At 43.2% G+C, this 19915-nt stretch overlaps 1 protein-coding gene across 1 annotated transcript in view; it reads right to left on the reverse strand.

The window, feature by feature from the left end:
• Nucleotides 1-16361, reverse strand: part of PPP2R5A (protein phosphatase 2 regulatory subunit B'alpha) — a 45218-nt gene extending 28857 nt beyond the window's left edge. Inside the window, exon 1 of the mRNA XM_057413603.1 lies at nt 16008-16361. Within this exon, the coding sequence (XP_057269586.1) occupies nt 16008-16158 (151 nt within the window). The 5' untranslated portion in view covers nt 16159-16361. The remainder of the gene's footprint in view (nt 1-16007) is intronic.
• Between the last annotated feature and the right edge of the window lie 3554 nt (nt 16362-19915).

Below are 19915 nucleotides of genomic sequence, written 5' to 3' on the forward strand. Positions count from 1 at the left end.
CCAGTCCATTTCATTAGCAATCTGATCCATCTCAACTAGACATGTTTTCTCTAATGAAAAACTGCCCATTAATCTGGTTTGTTACTCTCATCATTTAAAGCAAAAACAAAGCAAATCTTCTTCTACACATATATCCATTTGCCATACTTACAAGGAGAATCATAAAGACCTCTACAAGAGGTGTGCACCCATGGTAATAAATCAGGTAATAAGAAAGCCAGATCTGTTGTACCGGCACTGCCCATCTTCATGCGCTCAATCCCTGCTTGACACATCATGCATTCGTCCCAGGAATGCTATCAGAGATACCATGGGAACTACCAAGTGATTTGGGAGAATGTGTCTGTCAGATAGTGCTCTGAACTTTTACAGCCTTGTATTTAACCATCTCACTATCCCAGCACAACAGAAGCTACACAAGTCTACACCACAGCAAAATCATATTGCAATGGTTTATCCCAGTTCTATGAATAAAATGAACTGTGGCACCGTAACTGCATCATACCAGAGCTTTTAGCTTTAGTAGTTTAACAACCTGTGTCATGAGACTTTAAAACCAGTTTAAATTTAATACCTATCAAGATTTACACCATACATCTGAAGCTCAAGATAATGGCTTCTCTTCAAATACCCCAAATAACATAAGGACCACAGAGGATAATGTAAGCTCAAAAGGAGGAAAGGGAAAAAAAAAAAACAACAAACCCAAACACACTCATAAGGAGGCCTGAAGCATTAAAAAGGGAACAAAAGCATTCTATCCTATCTAGAAGAGTATCATACGCTAAAGCACACCCCAGAAAATAGGCTACACACCATGTGATCGAGGTGATAGAAATGCGATTGCCTCGACTTTGTCTTCTACATGCGGCTCGACAGAAGTGTGATTTAGGACATTCTTTAAATCCACTGTTCTGTTCCTTGAGAAGTTGGTTGTAAGTTGATTTGAAGTCCTTGGGAAGGTAATAATGACATTTTTAGGCAGGCAGAGAAAGCTGATACTTAATCATGTGTTAGGAAATCCTAAAGACACTGATTTCCATCTGACACCAAAAGAGCTGCTGTAAACTATGATCCACTTCAACCATGCCTCTTTCTAAGGATATTCATTGCCTCTGGGCGTTTCCAGGCTAGATGGTAGAAAGTTTGCAACAGATGAAAACAGTTCATTTGGTCACTGTCCTTCATAACACTGGAATTCTCAACAGACTGTTCCTACTACTTACAAAAACCTGACAATAGCCACAATATCAAAGGATAAAAAGTTACAAACAAGTTGAGTCGAAGTTCCTCTGAGCCAAAGTTATGAAACACTAAAACTGTTTCATTGCACAGATCTGTCTGTAAGTTGAATGCTTTCAATTTTTTAAGGTCATCACAAGTCTACCCATAGAATATTGAGTTAAAAGATGAATTTCTTTCCGGGAGGGCCAAAACAAAACATAGATAGGGACAGAGAGTTCACAATCACAGAGCTACCTCCCTGGCATGTAACTGGAGAGACAAACACCACCGTATCACCAGCCAGAGGACTACAATGACATCTTTCCACAGTATATTTATCTCTTACGTTTACAGGCCCTTCTCTTGGAAGGAAAGGACAGATTCTTCTTTCTCAATAAAACTGTTTTCCCAAGATCTTCTGTACAAAGCCAGAGAACCTAATGTAATGCTTGCTTCAGTAGCAGGAGCCAGAAGCTGAGTCCACAAAACCCCCTCTCTCAACTACACAAATTAGGAGCTCAAATACCATCCTTCCTTGCCAATGGAAAACAAACCCTCTCAAACATTTGCAACAAGTTCCCAGTGGGTTTTTTTTAATACCTCTAATTCAATATTTCTATTTTTCCCTGAAAAAGCTACCCTAGAAGATGCAGAAGCCAGAGAAACGACCATGAAATTTTCCTCTTGAAGCAGTCCACACACAGCCCTTTCCAACACTTAGGGGACAGTGTTCTTATGGAATGAAGCACTGCATCTCTCCTTACAGTAAACGGGGTAAGGAGAGATGGCAATCCTACACTTCTACATAATTCCCTGACAAATTGAAACACAGACAAGGACCGATACGTGACAAGGATCATGCCACAGTTCTGTTATGTACTCCACAATGCGAAGTTCAACATTTAGTCTTTGCTGTCTGGTTACATTTACTGTACTATATGCAGCTGTACTCAACAGTGGATGTATGTGCCAGAGCAGAATGAAGGCATAACAGACATGGAGAAAGAAGAACATTACTATGAGAATCAAGTGTTTGGGTTTGTTTGCTTGTTTTATTTCTTTCTTCACATCACTGAATTATCAACACTTGTACAAGCTCTTTTCAGTTTGGTATTAGTTTGGAAAGGGTTAGTCTGGTAAACTCCGCCCCCGCCTACATAAATCAAGGGAGTCCTGTTTAATCTAAATTTAAGGTTTATTTTTGCCCTGGGAAGTTCTTGTGTGCATTGTGATCTCTCATAGAATCTGAGTGTCAGTGGTTATGTTCTAGGCATGATAAACCATTACGAAATGGAGTTTTGATGTTACAACAGGGGACAGACAGTGTTTCCAGGCTCTCAGAAGCCTGCATCTTGAGCTTGACAGGCAACAGCATAGTTGGCCAACAATGAAGAGGAAAGAAGTCTCCCCCGACTACTCCTTTGCCATTTATTCCTCTCTTCCCTCCTCTGCTCTCAGTCACGTCCATCCCTCAACACTGCCTCTGGAACCTGTCAGACTCCTCTGTGAGCTGCTTTAACTCAATAACGTGGCTGTATTAGTGAGGTTAAATGGCTTCTGGAGGGGCCTGATGTGCCCTGGCACAAGATTAGTGATGGGAGCAAATACTCCTTTCAGCTGCAGTGAGCTGCTTGTTAGCTCACTCTGTAACCACATCACCCAACTCTAGAAGTATGAGAACTGAAAAATCTTACTCACACATTAAGTGAGCTACTTTTATGAATAATAAGTTTGGGGTTATGTGGGGTTTTTTAAATTACTTGCTTCGGTTTTCTTTAAGTTCCTTTTTAAAGGAAAATGCAGCCCCTGTATAAAATCATCACAATATACTTAGCTATACTGGTAGTCTATAATATTCTCCAGGAACACCATACACCCATGACAGAAGCTTTTGGTAACTCAGCAGCCCAACTGAAACTGGTGGGGCTACTCAGACGAGCACTCATGCAGCACCTTAGGTATCCAAGGAGTCTTGTCACCAGTATTTTCAGGTCTTCCATGCAGAAAAACTCTGCCACCCTAAGGAATAAGTACCATTTCTTAATAGACATGGGTTGCAGGTTTCCCCCTCCCCCTCCATTCAGAGTTTAACAGCATGAATTTTCACATTACCTGTTACCCCAATGCCTACAGCTGAACTCTGGAAAGGGCTGAGTAAGTTCCTCTGTGTGTTTTCAGTCAACAGAGCTCTGGCCTTCCAGGTCAGATAGAACAAGATTATGCATCTCAAAAGTCATCCAAGTCCCTACACAGTAGTATGTTTGCTCACAAGAGGAGTTTAGTAGACAACAGGGTAGAATAGTATTCTCAAACTCTAGGCTACAAGGAAATTCATACTACATATAGGAGATAACCAAAACAAAACTTGGCACAGAACTAAAGGTACAGAAGGCATTTTGGTCAATCCTGTCTAGGACCTGTGTGCTCATACTAACCAGCTCTTCATTTCAGAAATCAAAAGGACTGCAAAGGAGCAATCTGAGATAAGGAGCAGAGCTGAGCTTTTGCTGTGCTTCACCAGGAATTGCAGTGATCGGACAAGAGGTAATGGGTTCAAACAGGGGAAGTTCAGGTTAGATAAAAGGAGCAGGTTGCCCAAAGAAGTGGTAAATGCTCCATCCCTGGCAGTGTTCAAGGTCAGGTTGGACAGAACCCTGGGCAACATGGTCTTGTGTGAGGCACCCCTGCCCATGGCACTGGATGATCTTAAGGTCCTTTCCAATACTAATTAATCTATGATTCCACTTACAGGCAAACTACGCTGCAGACAGTGGTCATGCAGGACTTCCACTAAGAGATCCGCATGAACAGTACTTTAAACATACACTGTGACACCCTACTGCCCCTGTAACGCATGATTTATCTAAGTTAACATACACCTTTCTCCAACCAGCTGTGCAAAGTCACATTAAAACTGCCCAAACCAACCAACCTGGTAAAAATCATCCAAGTAAACCTCCATTTCTCTTTTGAAATTGATAAGAAATCAGAACATTTTCTCATTAGAATAGTCTGGATTTAAGATTAATTCTGTGATGCATGCCAAGGGAAAAGGGGGAAAAGAAAGAAAAAGGGGAAAAAAGAAGAAAGGGGAAAAATGAAGAAAGGAAAAGGGGGAAGAAATGAAGAAAGGAAAAAGAACGTTTATGAAGTTACAAAGGCAAGGCTATAGACAATTTGAAGTGTCTTACTAAAAGCACTCCTGGAAAGCTCTCTTCCATCCAGTAACAGATATTGTTTGTTCAGTCTCACATCTGCCACTGCACATGGCCAGCAGTTGACCTTAACAAATCAGTCCTGAATTTGAAAAGCCTATGCTGATCTAACAACATCTGTCACAACTGCTGTGCCGTGACTCCTTGCAGTGATGGGAAACTGCAAGTGTCTTATCTTGATTGTTTCTACCACCTTCCAAGCCTTCTTATAATTGCATGGAGTTAAGAATTTCCAGCTACCACATTAAATCCCCCAATTTTCATGAAGATTTCAGTCAACCAAGACACTTTGTACAGTAAGAAAGTACCCTGCTGAAGTGCTTTCATCTCAATAGCTTATTTTGTGCTCTCTAGTTACAGAAAGCAACATGCAGTCAGATGCAGGAAGTAACAGAAATTATTCTCTTGGTTCTCAAAAAGGCAGTAAGCCTCTAGTAACCAGGTCTGCCGAATTCACCTCATTTCTACCATGCTTTCCCAAAAAGGAGAATTAAAGCACCACTGATTCCTTAAACGCTCAAAAACCTCAGACATACCAATGACTGGAATCAGAACGTAAAAAAAAAAAAAAAAAAAAAAAAAAAAAAAAGTCATCCTTAACAAAGTATGGAACTCCAGTACCACAAAGGTTTCCTCAAGAGCACACCACCGGTTCAGACTGTAACTGAAACTCAGCTCCATGCACGAACAAGAAAGGTAGAAAGTAAGAATATTGTCCAATGACCTGACACAGCTGAACCAGTGCTGCTTGTGAAAGCACTGAGGAGTTGAGCAATTTGTGCTGTTCAGAGTGATACCATATTTATTACAAAAGGCAAAGAACTTTGACTTCTTATACAGCTGAAGTGTACGTTTTCAAACCCTATTATGCTGCTCCTCTTGCATTTGAAAGCAGCTTTCTTCCACACTAAGCCAACTGTTACGCTCCCCCAGTGCATTTGTTTTTGCATTTCATTTCTTGTATTGGCAAACACTGCTACTGTATTTGCTGTCTATGTTTCAAAATCACCAAGCAGTTTTAATGCCAGGATGGGCCTATCTTGAATGTAACCAGAGACTCAGAGGTTAGTGATCCTGCCCCTCCACACTATTCTTGTGAGACCCCACTTGCAGCACTGTGTGCAGTGTTGGTGTCCTCAGCATGAGGACATGGAGCTGTTGGAGCAAGTCCAGAGGAGGCCACAAGGATGCTCGGGGCTGCAGCACCTCCCATATGAAGACAGGCTGAGAACATTGGGGCTGTTCAGCCCGGAGAAGAGAAGCTGCGTGGAGACCTCAGAGCAGCTTCCAGGGTCTGAAGGGGGCTACAGGGATGCTGGAGTGGGACTCTTCATCAGGGACTGCAGCGATAGGACAAGGGGTGATGGGTTCAAACTGAAACGGGGCAAGTTCAGCTTAGATCTAAGGCAGAAGCTCTTCCATGTGAGGGTGCCCAGAGAAGCTGTGGCTGCCCCATCCCTGGCAGTGTTCAAGGCCAGGTTGCACACAGGGGCTTGGAGCAACCTGCTCTAGTGTGGGACATCCCTGCCTGTGGCAGAGGTTGTAACTGGATGATCTTAAGGTCCTTTCCAACCCAAACCATTCTGTAATTCTATGATTCTCTCTTGCATGCAAGACATTAGTCCTACAGAGCATACTGAAATGCAGCACAGGTCTTTGTTATGGTAAAACACACATGCTTCCAGGAATTCCTCCTAATAAGAGGGCAAACAAAGGTGAAAAAGTCCTGGGTGTATAAACAGGTCCTTTCTTTAGAGTCTAACCCGGGTTACACAGTATCAGTGGCAAGCTGAAAGCACCCCCAGAGAAGCTGGTACACAACAACCTGCTACTCCCAGTAACTCCCTCATGTGCCAGGAAAATGAACCAGCACCAAGACCCAGATTACACAGAAAGGGAAAAGGCTACAGAGGTTGTGACAAGGTGGACTCCAGGAACCGCTTCACATTGCTCTGATTCTTAGCAGGGTGAATCTGAACAGCTTTGCTCCCTATTTTACTGCTCCAAACCCAGCAGCTGTAGTAGCCTCTACGTACATTACACCAGGAGACAAAGACAGCTGAAAAGCAGTTGACGAGGTTGTGTGCCACACAGACTCAGCCAAAACTGCAGCTCAGTACCCACTACACAGTGCTGTATCAAAGCCATTCCCCAGTCACAAAACGTCAACACTTTGCATGACCAGAACCAAAGAACCAAACCAAACTGATCTGCACTTTCTAAGCTTGAAAGGACAGAAACTGTATTTCAATTTAAGTTCCCTTTTTGTCAAGTCAACTGCCAAACCCCTGTCTGACTGAAATGATGGTATTTTATAATGAGTGAACATTGATAAGTATGCCACAAGTGGATCTGGTCTGGGCTATTGGTTTTAAATATATTAACTTGTATTCTTCCCCAATCATCCCCTCACCTTATTGAGGCATAAAGCTCATTTTGGGTAAGATGCTGAAGTTGCTCCAGTTTGACATCACACTGGAAAATGCAAGTTGACATTACAAATTTGTGTTTTCCCAGAAACTGAAGAAACACGTCGTTTTCACACAGCAAAATCAGTGCTGAGTGCAATGTAAAAATACCTTTTCTTTGAAACCAAGGAGTACCTGCTGTTAATACTTCAGAGAAGCACAGAAACTGATTCTGCAGTTCATGTTGCACTTAGCTGTTATAAATGCGTGAAGGGGATGTACAGGGAAGTAACTTAATAGGAAATCTGCGCCAGAGGAAACGGCAATCTGGCTTTTCAAAAGCCAAGGGAAAAAAATTCCTCTGCCCTTGAATCCCTGTAAAGCCAGGTGGAAGTTATAGGTATTGGATTAATTCTTCAGATAAATATGCACTTTAAGAATAGGCTGAACCAGTGTTTCTTAATTTTCAGTTTTCTGAGGCAGATGAGCTACTTTACAGTAAGTGGCATAGTTAGTTCTTCCTTACAGTAGAGAGAACCGAGATTAAATTCAACTGGAAACACAGGTGAAATCCTGGTTCTGCTGCATTCAGCGACCCCACTCCCACTGACCTCAACGGGACTATGCCATCCTGAGAGGATGAATATTCAGGCACTTGCAGGATGTCTTTACCCACTTCACTTAAACATTTAGCCTCCTGAATAAAAGGTTGAGCTACTTTTCTCATCAATTTTAACCATACTCTAAGAGTTCTATCAAAAACTGTAAACATGAAGCGTTTGTTAAAAAGGGATCCTACACATAAGTATATTCCCATTTGGCAAAATCTCTTGACTGCTTTTAAACTGAATTTACACAGTTTTGATGCCCTGAGTTTATTTTGCTCCTGCTTCCTACTCTTAAGGGAAAATACACAGCAATATAAATCACTACTCCTTGTCCTTCCTGGCTGTACTGTGGGACCCAGCCTACACCTCTTTCAGGCTTCCCACACTTGCATCTGGATTTTGCATCTCAAAATAATGCCTGGATTCTGCTTCCCTATGGAATCCAACAGTGCTGAAGTGCACAAAGCGATTTCACATCTAGAATTCAAAATCTAAGTTCAAGTCTCATCATTTGTTGCTGTTACAAGTAGCGTGGAACCAAAACTTATGCTGCTTAACTGACTTCAGTCTTACATGTATGCCACACTTTCAGCACAGGAGTCTGAATAAGAAACATCATACGCTTGCCAAAAGCTTTACCCAGTTACACTAAATGGAACTCCTTTTTCTTTTTAAATCCGTTTTATTCCCCTACACTTCCCCACAGAATTTTACTTGAGGAGACACTAAGAAAATAAAAGCTGTGGTTTTATTTTTTAAAGGCCCAACCATCTACAGAGCCAAAGTAACCTATTAAATCACTTCTGAAAGTTGCCTTGTTATGCTAGTTCTCAAATACAGCAAGAGCTGAAATAGAGCTGTTCCCCCTTTCATATTCAGACAAATTGCTGTGACTTTTATTCCTGCTCTTCTTCAGAATCATAGAACAGTTAGGGCTGGAAAGGACCTTAAGATCACTGCACCATGCTACACTGCCCTTTTCTACCCTTACTCACCCCACCTCCTCTTTCTGTTCTTCTGAGAAGATCGACAGTGCTGCGTCTGCTTCTTATTCACAGCTTGACAGCTCTTCAAGTGTGTCATGGTCTTGGACATAAACTGACTTGGGTATCAGTCAGTACTTTGAAAAAGCAAAGCTGCATAACATACTGAAAGTCTTCCTGGTATGGTAGGGAGTAGCTGTAATGTCTTCAATTCTCAAGGGTTTAAAAATCACTTATTAGAATTATAATATCTTGAATGTACATGTGCAAATAGCATTTTTGTTGTTACTCACACCTTGACATCCCAGCTCCATAGCAAAATTCATACTTCTCTTCTGAACCCTACCTTATCCATGAAGCTGACAAAAGCTACCAATGTCACCAAGCACAGCCTTTTCCCTTCACCATATTCACAGCAGCAATACATACTGCTGCTTTAGCAGGCTACAAGTCACCTACAATCCTGACCAGACTGTCTCTTCCCATAGCCTCCATACCCTTAAAATACTAAGGCCTAGTGCCCTGCATCTGCATTTCACTGGCCTTTCTCAGCTTTACTTCCCCTCCCTTCCCCAAACATGTAGTGGCCAGAAGCAGTACTACTCAACACAGTGAAAGTGAATTTTGTGCTCTACTCATGGTTATGTTCTTGTTTTTAAATTCTCAAGACCCTCATTTTGTGAGCCAACTCATCTGCAATCAATTCCTGATGTACAAAACAAAAGCCCTGAGCCCACAAAGTTTCAGGAAGACCATGTGAAGTTCAAAAACCATGGCTGCAAGGGAAACTACGAAGATGCTAGAAGACAGTATGACAAGAAACACTTCCAGTAAGTTTCATGGCCAGCAGGAATGCCGAAACTTTAAACACTGAGCTTACTACAGCTACTGGACAGGAGGTAGCTTCTGCAGTCTCTTTCCACTCAAGCTTCTTTAACCAGCCCACCACTTTCACACTATTCCCTCACCAGTAACACACTTCTGGGCTCCTTGCCTGTAAAAAAAAGACAAGTTTTCCATACACCTAGTTGCTGTGCCTAGCAGCATTACAGGCAAGAAAACCAAAGGAAAGCCATGCACAGCAGCCTCGCACAGCATAGGAGGTGAGAGTAGCTCACCCTCAAGATAGATACTTCAGTAGATATAGAATAGCACAGTAACTACTGAATCAGTCTTATTACTGACCTGCAACAGGTACTGAGCACTTTTGGAAATTTGCAATAAACTGTATCTTCGTCAAGAACTACATGCTAAGCTCTGAAGTACAGCAAACATCAAGCCTCAAGGCAGTTGGTTTTTTAGAATCACAGGATGGTCTGGGCTGGAAAGGACCTTAAAATCATCCAGTTCCAACCCTCACACTACACCATGTCACCCAAGGCTCTGTCCAGCCTGGCCCTGAACACTGCCAGGGATGAAGCACTTACAACTTCTTTGGGCACTCTGTGCCAGCACCTCAGCACCCTCACAGGGAAGAACTTCTGCCTTAGATCTAACCTGAACTTCCCGTTTCAGTTTGAATCCATCACCCCTTGTCCTATCGCTACAGTCACTGACTAAGAGTCCCTTTTTTTTATCTTTTAATCTTTTTTTCTCTTAATATTGACACTACACAATTTATTTTTCTTCCAGTCTTAGAAGCAGTTCAAATTGTTTTTTTGCTGAAACTAAGAAAATTAATCTGAGGAACAGTTCCAAATCAAGCTGTCCATACTTGGCATGGAAAACTTCAAGTCCAAACGGTTTAGTAATGCTGTAAGCAGCTGAGAATAAGGTCTTGTGGAGGAAAACTGTAGGCAACCTTAACTATGAGGAGCTCTGCCTTCAAGTCAAAAGTACACCATGAAATAGGCATCCCACAGACACCATACTTCATTGGCCATGCACTCAGAAAAACTTCACAGCAACTAGTTTAGTGACTCTGTGATAAAAATCAGCAATTCAGACATTAAAGAGAAGCTGCCACAGTAAGTCCAGTTTGTAACAGAGCATTTTGCCACAGAAGTCTTATAAAACAGGCGTTATTTACTACCTATTCATCTAGTTCGGCTGTGGTTCAACTTTCCAAATCCACACACTGTTACGGAACTATAAATGTAATTTTAGCCTGCTAGATTAAGCCAAGAGTCAGGACTACAATAGCATACAAGCTAAATGTTGTACCTTTCCCAATGGAAGGGTCTTTTTTCCTAAGAACACAACACACACCCCTTCTATGCTGATATACAGTAGTAATCTGTCCAGAACTGTTGGCATCACACCTCTTCAAAAACACTGAATGCTTTTAGATAGATACTTCAATATATACATATACACATATAAATAAATCTGTAGATTGAAGTCATCTTCTTTTGACCAGATAGCCTGGAGCAATAAAGCAATTCCATCTGTATCTCCTACAGCAACTAACATTAAATTCAGCACCTGCAAAACTAATATCTGCCTCAACTAGAAAGCAACGAATATGGAAAAAGAAATCTGATCCTAAGCTGGCACACAGAAGATGTGAAAGATTTAAATAGAAAAGTTCATGTGAAGACTGTCAATAGGCTCTATATTTAGGAGTTACTCTTGATGGGAGTATATTCTGAGACCAAAAATTCAAGTCTAAGGATAAAAAGGTCGATTTGTTAAGAATAAAAGACTAAATGTTCCATAAACGAGGAACAGTTCCTTAATATAGAAAACAAAAACAATAAACAGTGAACTACATTAGAATATTAAAAAACAACCCTAAAGCTTTTTTAGTCATTATAGGTTCTCCATTTCTCAAGACTGCAACTTCACTAACCAGAAGTTTTGACTGCTTGGCAGTATGCCCTCCTCAGATCACACGTAAGAGTTAAATCTAAATTCCTTACAGAACATCCTCATTCTTAGCCTGACATGAAGATTCTCTCCTACGGAAAATCGCCTGCAAGAAGACTGCAGTTGCAAGGGATGTTGAATACAAACGGTAGAGGATGGGGGACTGCAGGAGAGGAAATGACAATGAACCACAAGGGATACAAAAAAAAGTGCACATCTGAGACAGCAAACTGACATTTCACAAACATTTATTAAGGCTGTAGTAAATGTAAACCATCCTAAAATTCTGAAGGACATTTTCCTTTGGGGAGCAAAGGCAACTTAATATGAGAAGAGAATTCCTCTCAGCTGTTTTTAACTCTGCTTATTTTTGTCACTCAAGCACACACTGTATGACTCAAACTAGTCAAAGCTGAAGGTCTGAAATGACCCTGATAGATGTAGTAACATTAAAATTCTACCCATAAGCAAGCTTGTTAGGCCTTCCTGGAACATTCCCACAAAAGCTTAGCTTGAACACAGCACCTGGTTTTCAGCCAAACCCCGCCAAGCTCTCTCAAGGGGTCAAGTAAAGAAAATACAATTGTTAACACCTATTTCAGGCTCCATATTTCACTGCTGAAACTACACACTGGTAGGTTGTCTTAAACGTGTCTTATTCCAGGGTACTTCACCACTTTCCGAGCCCCTCAAGAGATCACTGTAACGATCACTTGCCTATGGCTGAAAGATTTCTGGACCACTTTCCAGTGGCTCTGCTGCAAGGAACAGAGATTTCTATGTGGGGAGAGAGTTTCATTTGGAAGCGAAAACTGAGAATTTCTTTTCATGCATTTGCTCACTGATATAGTATATTTGTTCACATGATGTAGTAAATAAGCCTGTGGTGACATGTATCTTCCCAAATGGATATTCACTACTGAGAAGATCACGGAAAGGCATCAGGAAACGTTTATTCATTCCAGCTGCACTTGACATGCTGGGTACATAGGGGAAAAGAAAAAGGTATTACTTACTTTACAACCTGACAGACCATATTAACAGTACTAAAAGCAACAAGTTGTGTTTTCTATTCACCATTTCCACCTGTATTTTTACATGCTTCTTCACTCAAAAGTGATAAAAACGAGTAGGTGTACTTTTACTGTATTGAGTCAAATCAAGCTCCGAGGTCAAGTTGCACCTCTTTTGTTAGAAAATGAAGATGACCTTACAGTCCTGCAGTCTCGTTTTGAAACACCCTGCTATTGAGACAAAGATGTTAAAAGATGTTAATATGTTAAAAATAACACTTCCTTTGACAGATTTCTTTAAACTCAACACTCTGAATTGCCCGTGGAGTGATAAAATCCTGCTGTTAACCAGCATGTTATTTTGGCTGCACATTTTTCAAAGGATTTGCATGATGCAAACTATAAAGTAACAATGAAAAGGAGATGGGAAAAAAGTAACTTCAACTTCTAAGAGGTTTAACATTTTAAATACTGTCACTGGGTCTGCAGTTGTTTCTTATTCAGCTTTTACAAAATGCAGTAAAATGGATAGTCTCCTGAATAACAAATACATAGGAAACCTGCTTAACTGAAGAACACATTGCTAATTTATTGTATGTATGCTGACATCAAGCAGGTTTTGCAGTTTCTAGCTAAAATGATAGCTATATTCACATACAATAAATAAGCTGAATGTTAACAACACACAGTCTTGCTACCCCTCATCTCAATCTCACTCCCACAACAAAACCTCCAAAGAGAAATGCAACTACTATTTGGGACTGTTCCCTACTAGTTACGGATAAGATTACTTCTCCGAGTAGCAATACACTATGCAGCCAAAATAAGGCATTTTGGTCATACACAGCAGCAGGACGATTAACTCCAGAAATATGTACTTTTAAGATTATCTGTCTACAGGCTTTCCAACAACACAACTACAAAAGCATGTTACACAACCCGATCTGGCCATTTCAGTGCCAAACAAACAACAGTCCCTAGATAAAGGGGAAAAAACACCCACAACATTATCTACCCAAGAAAGCAGTTTTTAAAGTGGATGAGTACTTTTTCTTCTGGAACACCTCTCCTTCCAGGTAAATCAGTCTTTTAGGCCAGTATGACAAACCTACTGGGGAGGTTTATATTTCATTTAGAATACCTGTTTCTGAAAAGTAATGAAAAAAGTAACTATAAACAAGATGAAATATTTTACAGCAGATTAATACCCAACTGCTTTTTTCATCTACAAAGCACTACTTTTCTCCCAATACAGGCTTCAAACACCTCACATTTAACCATTTATTAGAACATACCTGGAAAAGCAAAGTCTTTTCATCTAATTTCCGAAGTGCACGCTGTACAGGCATCAGTATAGTGAATGTACTTCACAGCCCCTGTCAGAACACTGTCTACTACTCTGTTGATGATACCGCACTGGCAGCATCACAACTATTATCGAATTCCATGTTAACTTCAACGCAAAGCTTCATCTTTCCTTTATTAGAACAAAATGGTTTATAAATGCATATAGAGAGCAAACACTTCCTTTCCTACACCTTTTTTTAGTTTGGGTGGCAGGGGAGGTTCAAGAGAGAAAAGGAAGAAGAATAAGGCAGATAGAGAGGAATCATCCTACGTCTTAGAGCTACGATCTCCCAATCCTCTAACATCACAAACCCAAGGGAGAAAACATGCAGAGCAGTGCTGCCCAACTTCCCGACAACTGCATATTATAACTCCTAAAAGCACACTTTGCCCACAGTTTATGTTCTGAAGCAGGTTTAGAGGACAAGTCTTTAAATCATAAGCATAAAAAGTTAGTGATTTTCCTTTAAGAACTTAAGGCAATTCAAACTCCTATAAAAACTCTGCCTAACTGAAGGAATTCCTCTGATAGTTTATGACCTCAAATTTCCAAACATCTGAGCTGCTGATGCCATGCAAACTTTCTCTGTATTAGAAATAAAAAAGCTGTAAAACCACACTCACAAAACTGTAAGACTTAATCATATAGAGTTACAAATTTAATATTAAAGTCCCAGCTCAGCAAAGAATGTAAACTTGGGCATTTTGCTGACTGAAGCTGGAATTACTCCCTGCATAAAGTCCGTATGTTTAACTGTTTGCTGGATCAGGATTCCAGCTTTCTGAAGTCTGCCACCTATGTGCAATATTTACCAAGTGCTTTTACAAGGTCTCGAGTGTTGCTTTATAAAAATGCTCTCTGAGGAAAATACACTGTCAAAGCAGCACATGAACAGCAGGAGCTATCAGTTTAAAACTGATTATTCTGGTTATAAATCCCTCAAATCAAACTAGTGCACTAACACAGGACACAACTTCACAGAGAAAAGCAAGCCCAAAACAAGCAGCAAGAACACCCCTGCTGCTGTTAAAAGTAACACCCGAAGCTGCTGCAACAAACATGCTAAAAAGCCCCCAAAACTCCCCTTGTTATTCCCCTGCCCAAGCTTATTTGGGTTCAATAACACTTCTGCCAATAGCCAGTTCTGTTGTTCGTGGACATCTGCCGCTCAAGAGTAGGGAAAAATGAAAGTCTTGAAATACTACAGACAGGGCAGTAAAAGCCATAGAAATCAAACAGGAAAACAAAAAATACGCAGTATCCTGTAAGATTTTTAAGTTTGCTCTATTTAATTCAGGTTTTGGGTATTTGCTGCCAGTCATCAGACTTTTTCCAGCATCACAGAATCACAGAATCCCAAGGGTTGGAAGGGACCTCAAAAGATCATCTAGTCCAACCCCCCTGCAAGAGCAGGGTAACCTAGAGTACATCACACAGGAACTTGTCCATTCAGCTTCAAAAAACATAAGACTTTAACACCTGTGCAAGTAAAATTAATACGCTGGGTTCCGGTACGGTCATCTCTCTCCCTTATTTCCCAAGTCCCTGTCAAACACTTCAGTTACAAGTTTATATTCTCTGCCTAATCGATACTTTTTAAAAGAAGAAATACCGGCAAATTTATTTTGATGTTCAAATGTTGCAATTAGCTTCTGTTTTATTTCTGCAATCTAACAAACCGAGTCTTTTCAGATTTTAGCTCCCGTACAAAGGATAAAACCTGCACTACCTACTTTGCTGTCAGCAGTGCCAGCATCTACAGTTTCCATTTACTTGCCAGTGCTCCCAGTACACCACTATGCAGGAGAAGGCCTCTGAGGCAACTCCTGATCATTAAAATAAGCCAAGACGCCATTCAACTACTACCCAAAAGTCATGGAAAGGAACCTAGAAGCCAAACGCCAACTCTCTCCGGTAAATCAGCATATTATGCCACAGGCACAGAGTTCCTCTTTGCAAAGTCCCCCCGTGGGAGGAGCCACCACGCGCTCCGAGGTTTAGGAGCTCGACTACCAGCACTCCTGAACTCACCGTCCACATCTTCCGCAGAAAGCCCTCAAAAAGCAAACCTGCCCGCCCTACGCTTCCTCCTAAGTTACTCAGGAAAAGGGGGGCGAGCTAGCGGAGTCAGTCCCTGGGGCAGTAAAGGAGAACCAACCTGTACAACACCTATTTATACGAGTAGAGGAAGCACCCTGGAAAGCACCGGGAGCGGAGGAGGACACGGCTAAAGGGCAGAGGGTGCAGAGAAGAGGCCAAGCCAGGGCAGGCGGCCACAGGGCAGCGCGGGGCACGCGAGCGGTGTCAGAAGACAGCCCCGGGCGACCGAGGGCACCGGCACCTGTAGCCGGAGGGCTGCGGTGCGCAGGAGAGGAGGGGGGAAAAGACGCAGACGGGTACCTTTGAGCTGGGGCAGCGGCGAGAGCTCCACCTGGCTGCTCTGGCTGCGGAACTGCGAGGAGCCCTGCGAGCGCTTCTGCCTCTGAGCCTTGCGCACCGATTTCCGTGTGAAGCCATCCACTTTCTCCGCGGCAGAGATGGCCGCCGACATGGCTGGGCGGTGAGGCGGCGCGGGGGGACGTCGCACTCCAGAAGCATATATTAAAGCGGAGGAAGAAGAGGGCGGCCAAAAAAAGGGCTTAAACAAAAACCACAAAACCCCCACAAAATCCAAGAGAACGGCAGACCCAGGTCCCCCTGCCCGCGCACACCACACGGCCGGGAAGAGGGGAAGAGAAGGACTGGCGGCGGGCGTTCGGGAGGCTCCCGGGTCCGGGCTGAAGCCTGGCTCCTCTGTTCCTGCTTCCCTCGGCGTTTCCTCTGGGCGCCGGGCCGGCTGCCGGGGAGGCGGGGGGGAGCGGCGGCCGGCGGGGGAGCGGAAGAGGGGGAGAAGGGAAGGGAAAAACAAACAAACCAACCCAGCGACAACTCCGCTCCGCCGGGCGGGCGGGCGCCAAACTTTCCCGCGGCGGGTGGGGGCAGCACGGCCGGGACTCCCGCTCTCCTCAGGGCAGGGCCGGTCTCTGGGAAGCCGCTGCCCCGCTCCCGCCTCGCTCGCTCCGCGTCCCCTTCAGCCAGGCTCGCCTGCGCCAGCCCGCGCCGAGCCCGCTGTCATCGGCCGGATTCGCCTCTGGGCCGAGCTCGCCGGGAAGGCAGCTTCCACTCCCCGCTCCTCAGCCGCTCGCTTCCACACGCCCCTGTTCTCTGCCTTCAATTGCCGCCGAGTGCTCCCCGCGCCTCCGCCGTCATCCTGCCTGCTCCAAGCTGGGGCCGCCGCGAGGTGCCCGCCCGCCGCAGCCGCAGCGCACCGAAGCCGCCGGGCGTGGGGCCGCGGAACTTGGCGGAGCGAAAGGAGTTGAGGGGAGGAGAGAAGGTGCTTTCAATAAGCCGTTAGCAGCCGGACGGGGGATGCCCCTTATGGGGGGAAGCTACGGGAAGGGGGTTCAGCAGCGAGCGAGGCGGTCCGTGCCTCTTATAGAAGTGCTGCTGCCTTGTGTTTCCCCTCACTCCCCGCGCATCCACGTGTTGTGGCTTCCGTGCCTCTCCGGCTGAGTTCGGCTCCAGAGTATCCGCGTTACCATAGCGCTCACTTTCTCCCCTGATTCACAGTCTCGTTTGTAGGCTGAAGGCACAGAACTGCCCCGGACAAACACGTGCTGAGCTTTCCAGGAGGGAATGTTTATGGAGTAACTCATTGCTTCTGCTTTGAGCTACGAGAGATGAGACCCGAGGCTGCAGCAGCACGTCAGAATCACGGTGGTGTGTGCCAGTCTGACTGCTGCTCCGTCCCGCTTCCATGTGGGAGCAGCTCCCCCTTTGGAGCTCCATACATGTGGGATGCCTTCGGCTGTAGTCATTCCCGTAGAAGTTTTATGCACATCAGCACATTTCTTCTTACTACATGGTTTTAGGTGCCAATTCAGCAAATAAGTATTTGTATATTTTAAATACACACTCAAGTTTCAGTAGCTGTGGTAGGACATAAATACTGCAAGGTAACCAGAAATGTTTGCTAAATGCCTTCATGACTTAGAGCTTAATCTTTATATGTATAGGCCATAAATCAAAAGCCAAGTGTAGATTATAGCTTTATGCAAACATAAAAGAAGACTGAGACTGTGGAAGCCTGTTCAATAGAAACTGTTGTCTGTGTTTCCTTCTGTCATTCCTTCCTTTTTACTTTCCTCTGTCAGCACAATGTTTTAATGTATGATTATTACCTGTGCATCTCCCAACTTCCTTGCCTTTGGGAAGTCATCTTCAGTGTTTCAAAATAGAGGGATGAAGAGTTCTCTTAAGAGAATTCCCTTCCTATGTACTTTAATTTCAATTATGGATACAGCATAGCTAGAAATAGCAGGGGACAAGCGTAATATGCTGTTATCTTTCTTGCAGGTGTGTAGACTTTGTAGTTCTTTATCTACGACCAAATCCATTTTACAGACAACATGGCAGCCTTTGGGCGCCTGTCTTTCAAACTGCCAACTCATGGGTTTGTTGCAGTAAAAATACCTTTGCGTTCCTTACCTGGTTAATTCAGGGTTTGCCTTATGGCTCACAGCTCCTATCAAGAGCACTCAGGCCTGGACCCTGTGTCGGTGTGTTCCTCTGTTCCTGCCTGCCTTCCACCAGCTGTCATTCTCCTCTGCACCCATTTTTAGAAGCTGACACTGCCCACTGTCCCCTGTGCACTGTTTATTGGCAACTCAAGCCTTGCTGCATGCTTCCAGTGTGAAAGAGGCTGCCTGAAAGTTTCATCAATTAAATAGCTTGAATTTTGTTAATGAAGAGCTTTATCTGAGTGCTGAGATTTAAAATCTTTTCTTCTTCAAGTATTTTCTTCTTACAGGGCTTTGCAGTGGCTTTCATTGCTGTTTATGTTGTAAAAGCCTGTTGGCAGCTGAAATTCATGACGCGAAGACCTTGGTCAATAATAGGTGTAGGCTTGCAATGATAGGATTTTCATATTGATTGCACTGGGAGATATTTCCAGACCGTATCTTCGTGTATCGCTCGTAACAGAAACATCGGTGAAATCTGAGTCAGCAAAAAAAAAAACAAGCTGGTTTATTCTCTTCAATAAATGAAAAGTGGTTTTAGCTGTTGAGTTTTGTTTTGTCTTTTTAAGATAACTCTTCTGTTTCAGAACAGAATCGGCAGCAGCTCTACAGACCAGCCAGAGCTTCCCAAACTGCAATGGCAATGTTTGAGTTAACATCCACTCAAAGTTAGTGGCATTACGTGGGAAACCATTGGAGCATGCAGGCCTGTGGGACTGGGGTGTTTGGAGAGAAAACCAAAAGCAAGAGCGCTGGCTGTCAATCTGAAATAGCTACGTTTGAGAAGGCTGGAGATTGCCCTTCCCTGCTTTCTGCACATACTGCTTCCTACACAGCTGCCGGAGCTGCTCTGAGTCAGCTTCTGAACCTCCTGGTTTTGAGAGTGTATTTAAAGGCACACAGGTTATGTGATGCCAGGTTATAAGCTACTGGCTCCAAACCCAATTCATCAAAGTCTGAGGTCTCCGCAGAGAATGCTGTGAATAGTAATTTTATGCCAAGCTATTCCCACTCTTAAATTGGAGCCCTCAGTATGCACTGAAGCACTGATTCTGCAAAACCACACGCGTGTCTCTAATTTGACTTGGAAGAAAGCTCATTATCATTCACAATCATTATTCAGAACAAAGAAGCAACATTCTGGAGCAGATTTAACTAAAAGTCACACTTGCGGTTCTTTTCATTCAATCATAAGAGATTTATTTCCTTCTTAGCACCTTTTTACCCAGAAGTGAGACCTTTTGAAAAGTGAATGGGAACATGATATACCATTAACTTGTAGAAACCTGACTAACTTGGCACTTCGAGTACCAGGTTGCTATGGAGTTTTTACTACGGGGAGTTGCCTGGCTGCTAGCAAACAAGGAGTTAACTGTAGCTCTGCTTTCCCATTCTGTACTGATGCTTAGAGGCCAAGTTACAAGGAATCTAGCTCTTCTCAGAGACAGTGGGAGGAATATCTTAGTAAAGACGTTACGGCATATCTTCTTAGTAAAGAGGATGCCCTAAGTGGGTGAACCCTCAGCCAGGAAGGTTTGTGGAGAAAGAATATGAAACCTTACTTTTATTTCCCTTTCAAAGTGAAAATTTTTAAGGAAAAGCCCTGTTGGCAACAGCCGTGCTTATATTTACAACTGCACTGTCTTCAGTACTACCCCCATCAGTTTTTTAGGGGTATTTCAGCTAACTTAAAACACTTTTCGAGCTGAAGCTGCGCTCTTTCAAGCATACATGGAGTTAAGTTTAAGC

Source organism: Pezoporus wallicus, unplaced genomic scaffold (assembly GCF_028554395.1).
Source record: "Pezoporus wallicus isolate ANWC-B61680 ecotype Strahan unplaced genomic scaffold, APGP_CSIRO_Pwel_v1 contig_11472, whole genome shotgun sequence".
In the NCBI taxonomy this organism is placed as follows: domain Eukaryota; kingdom Metazoa; phylum Chordata; class Aves; order Psittaciformes; family Psittacidae; genus Pezoporus; species Pezoporus wallicus.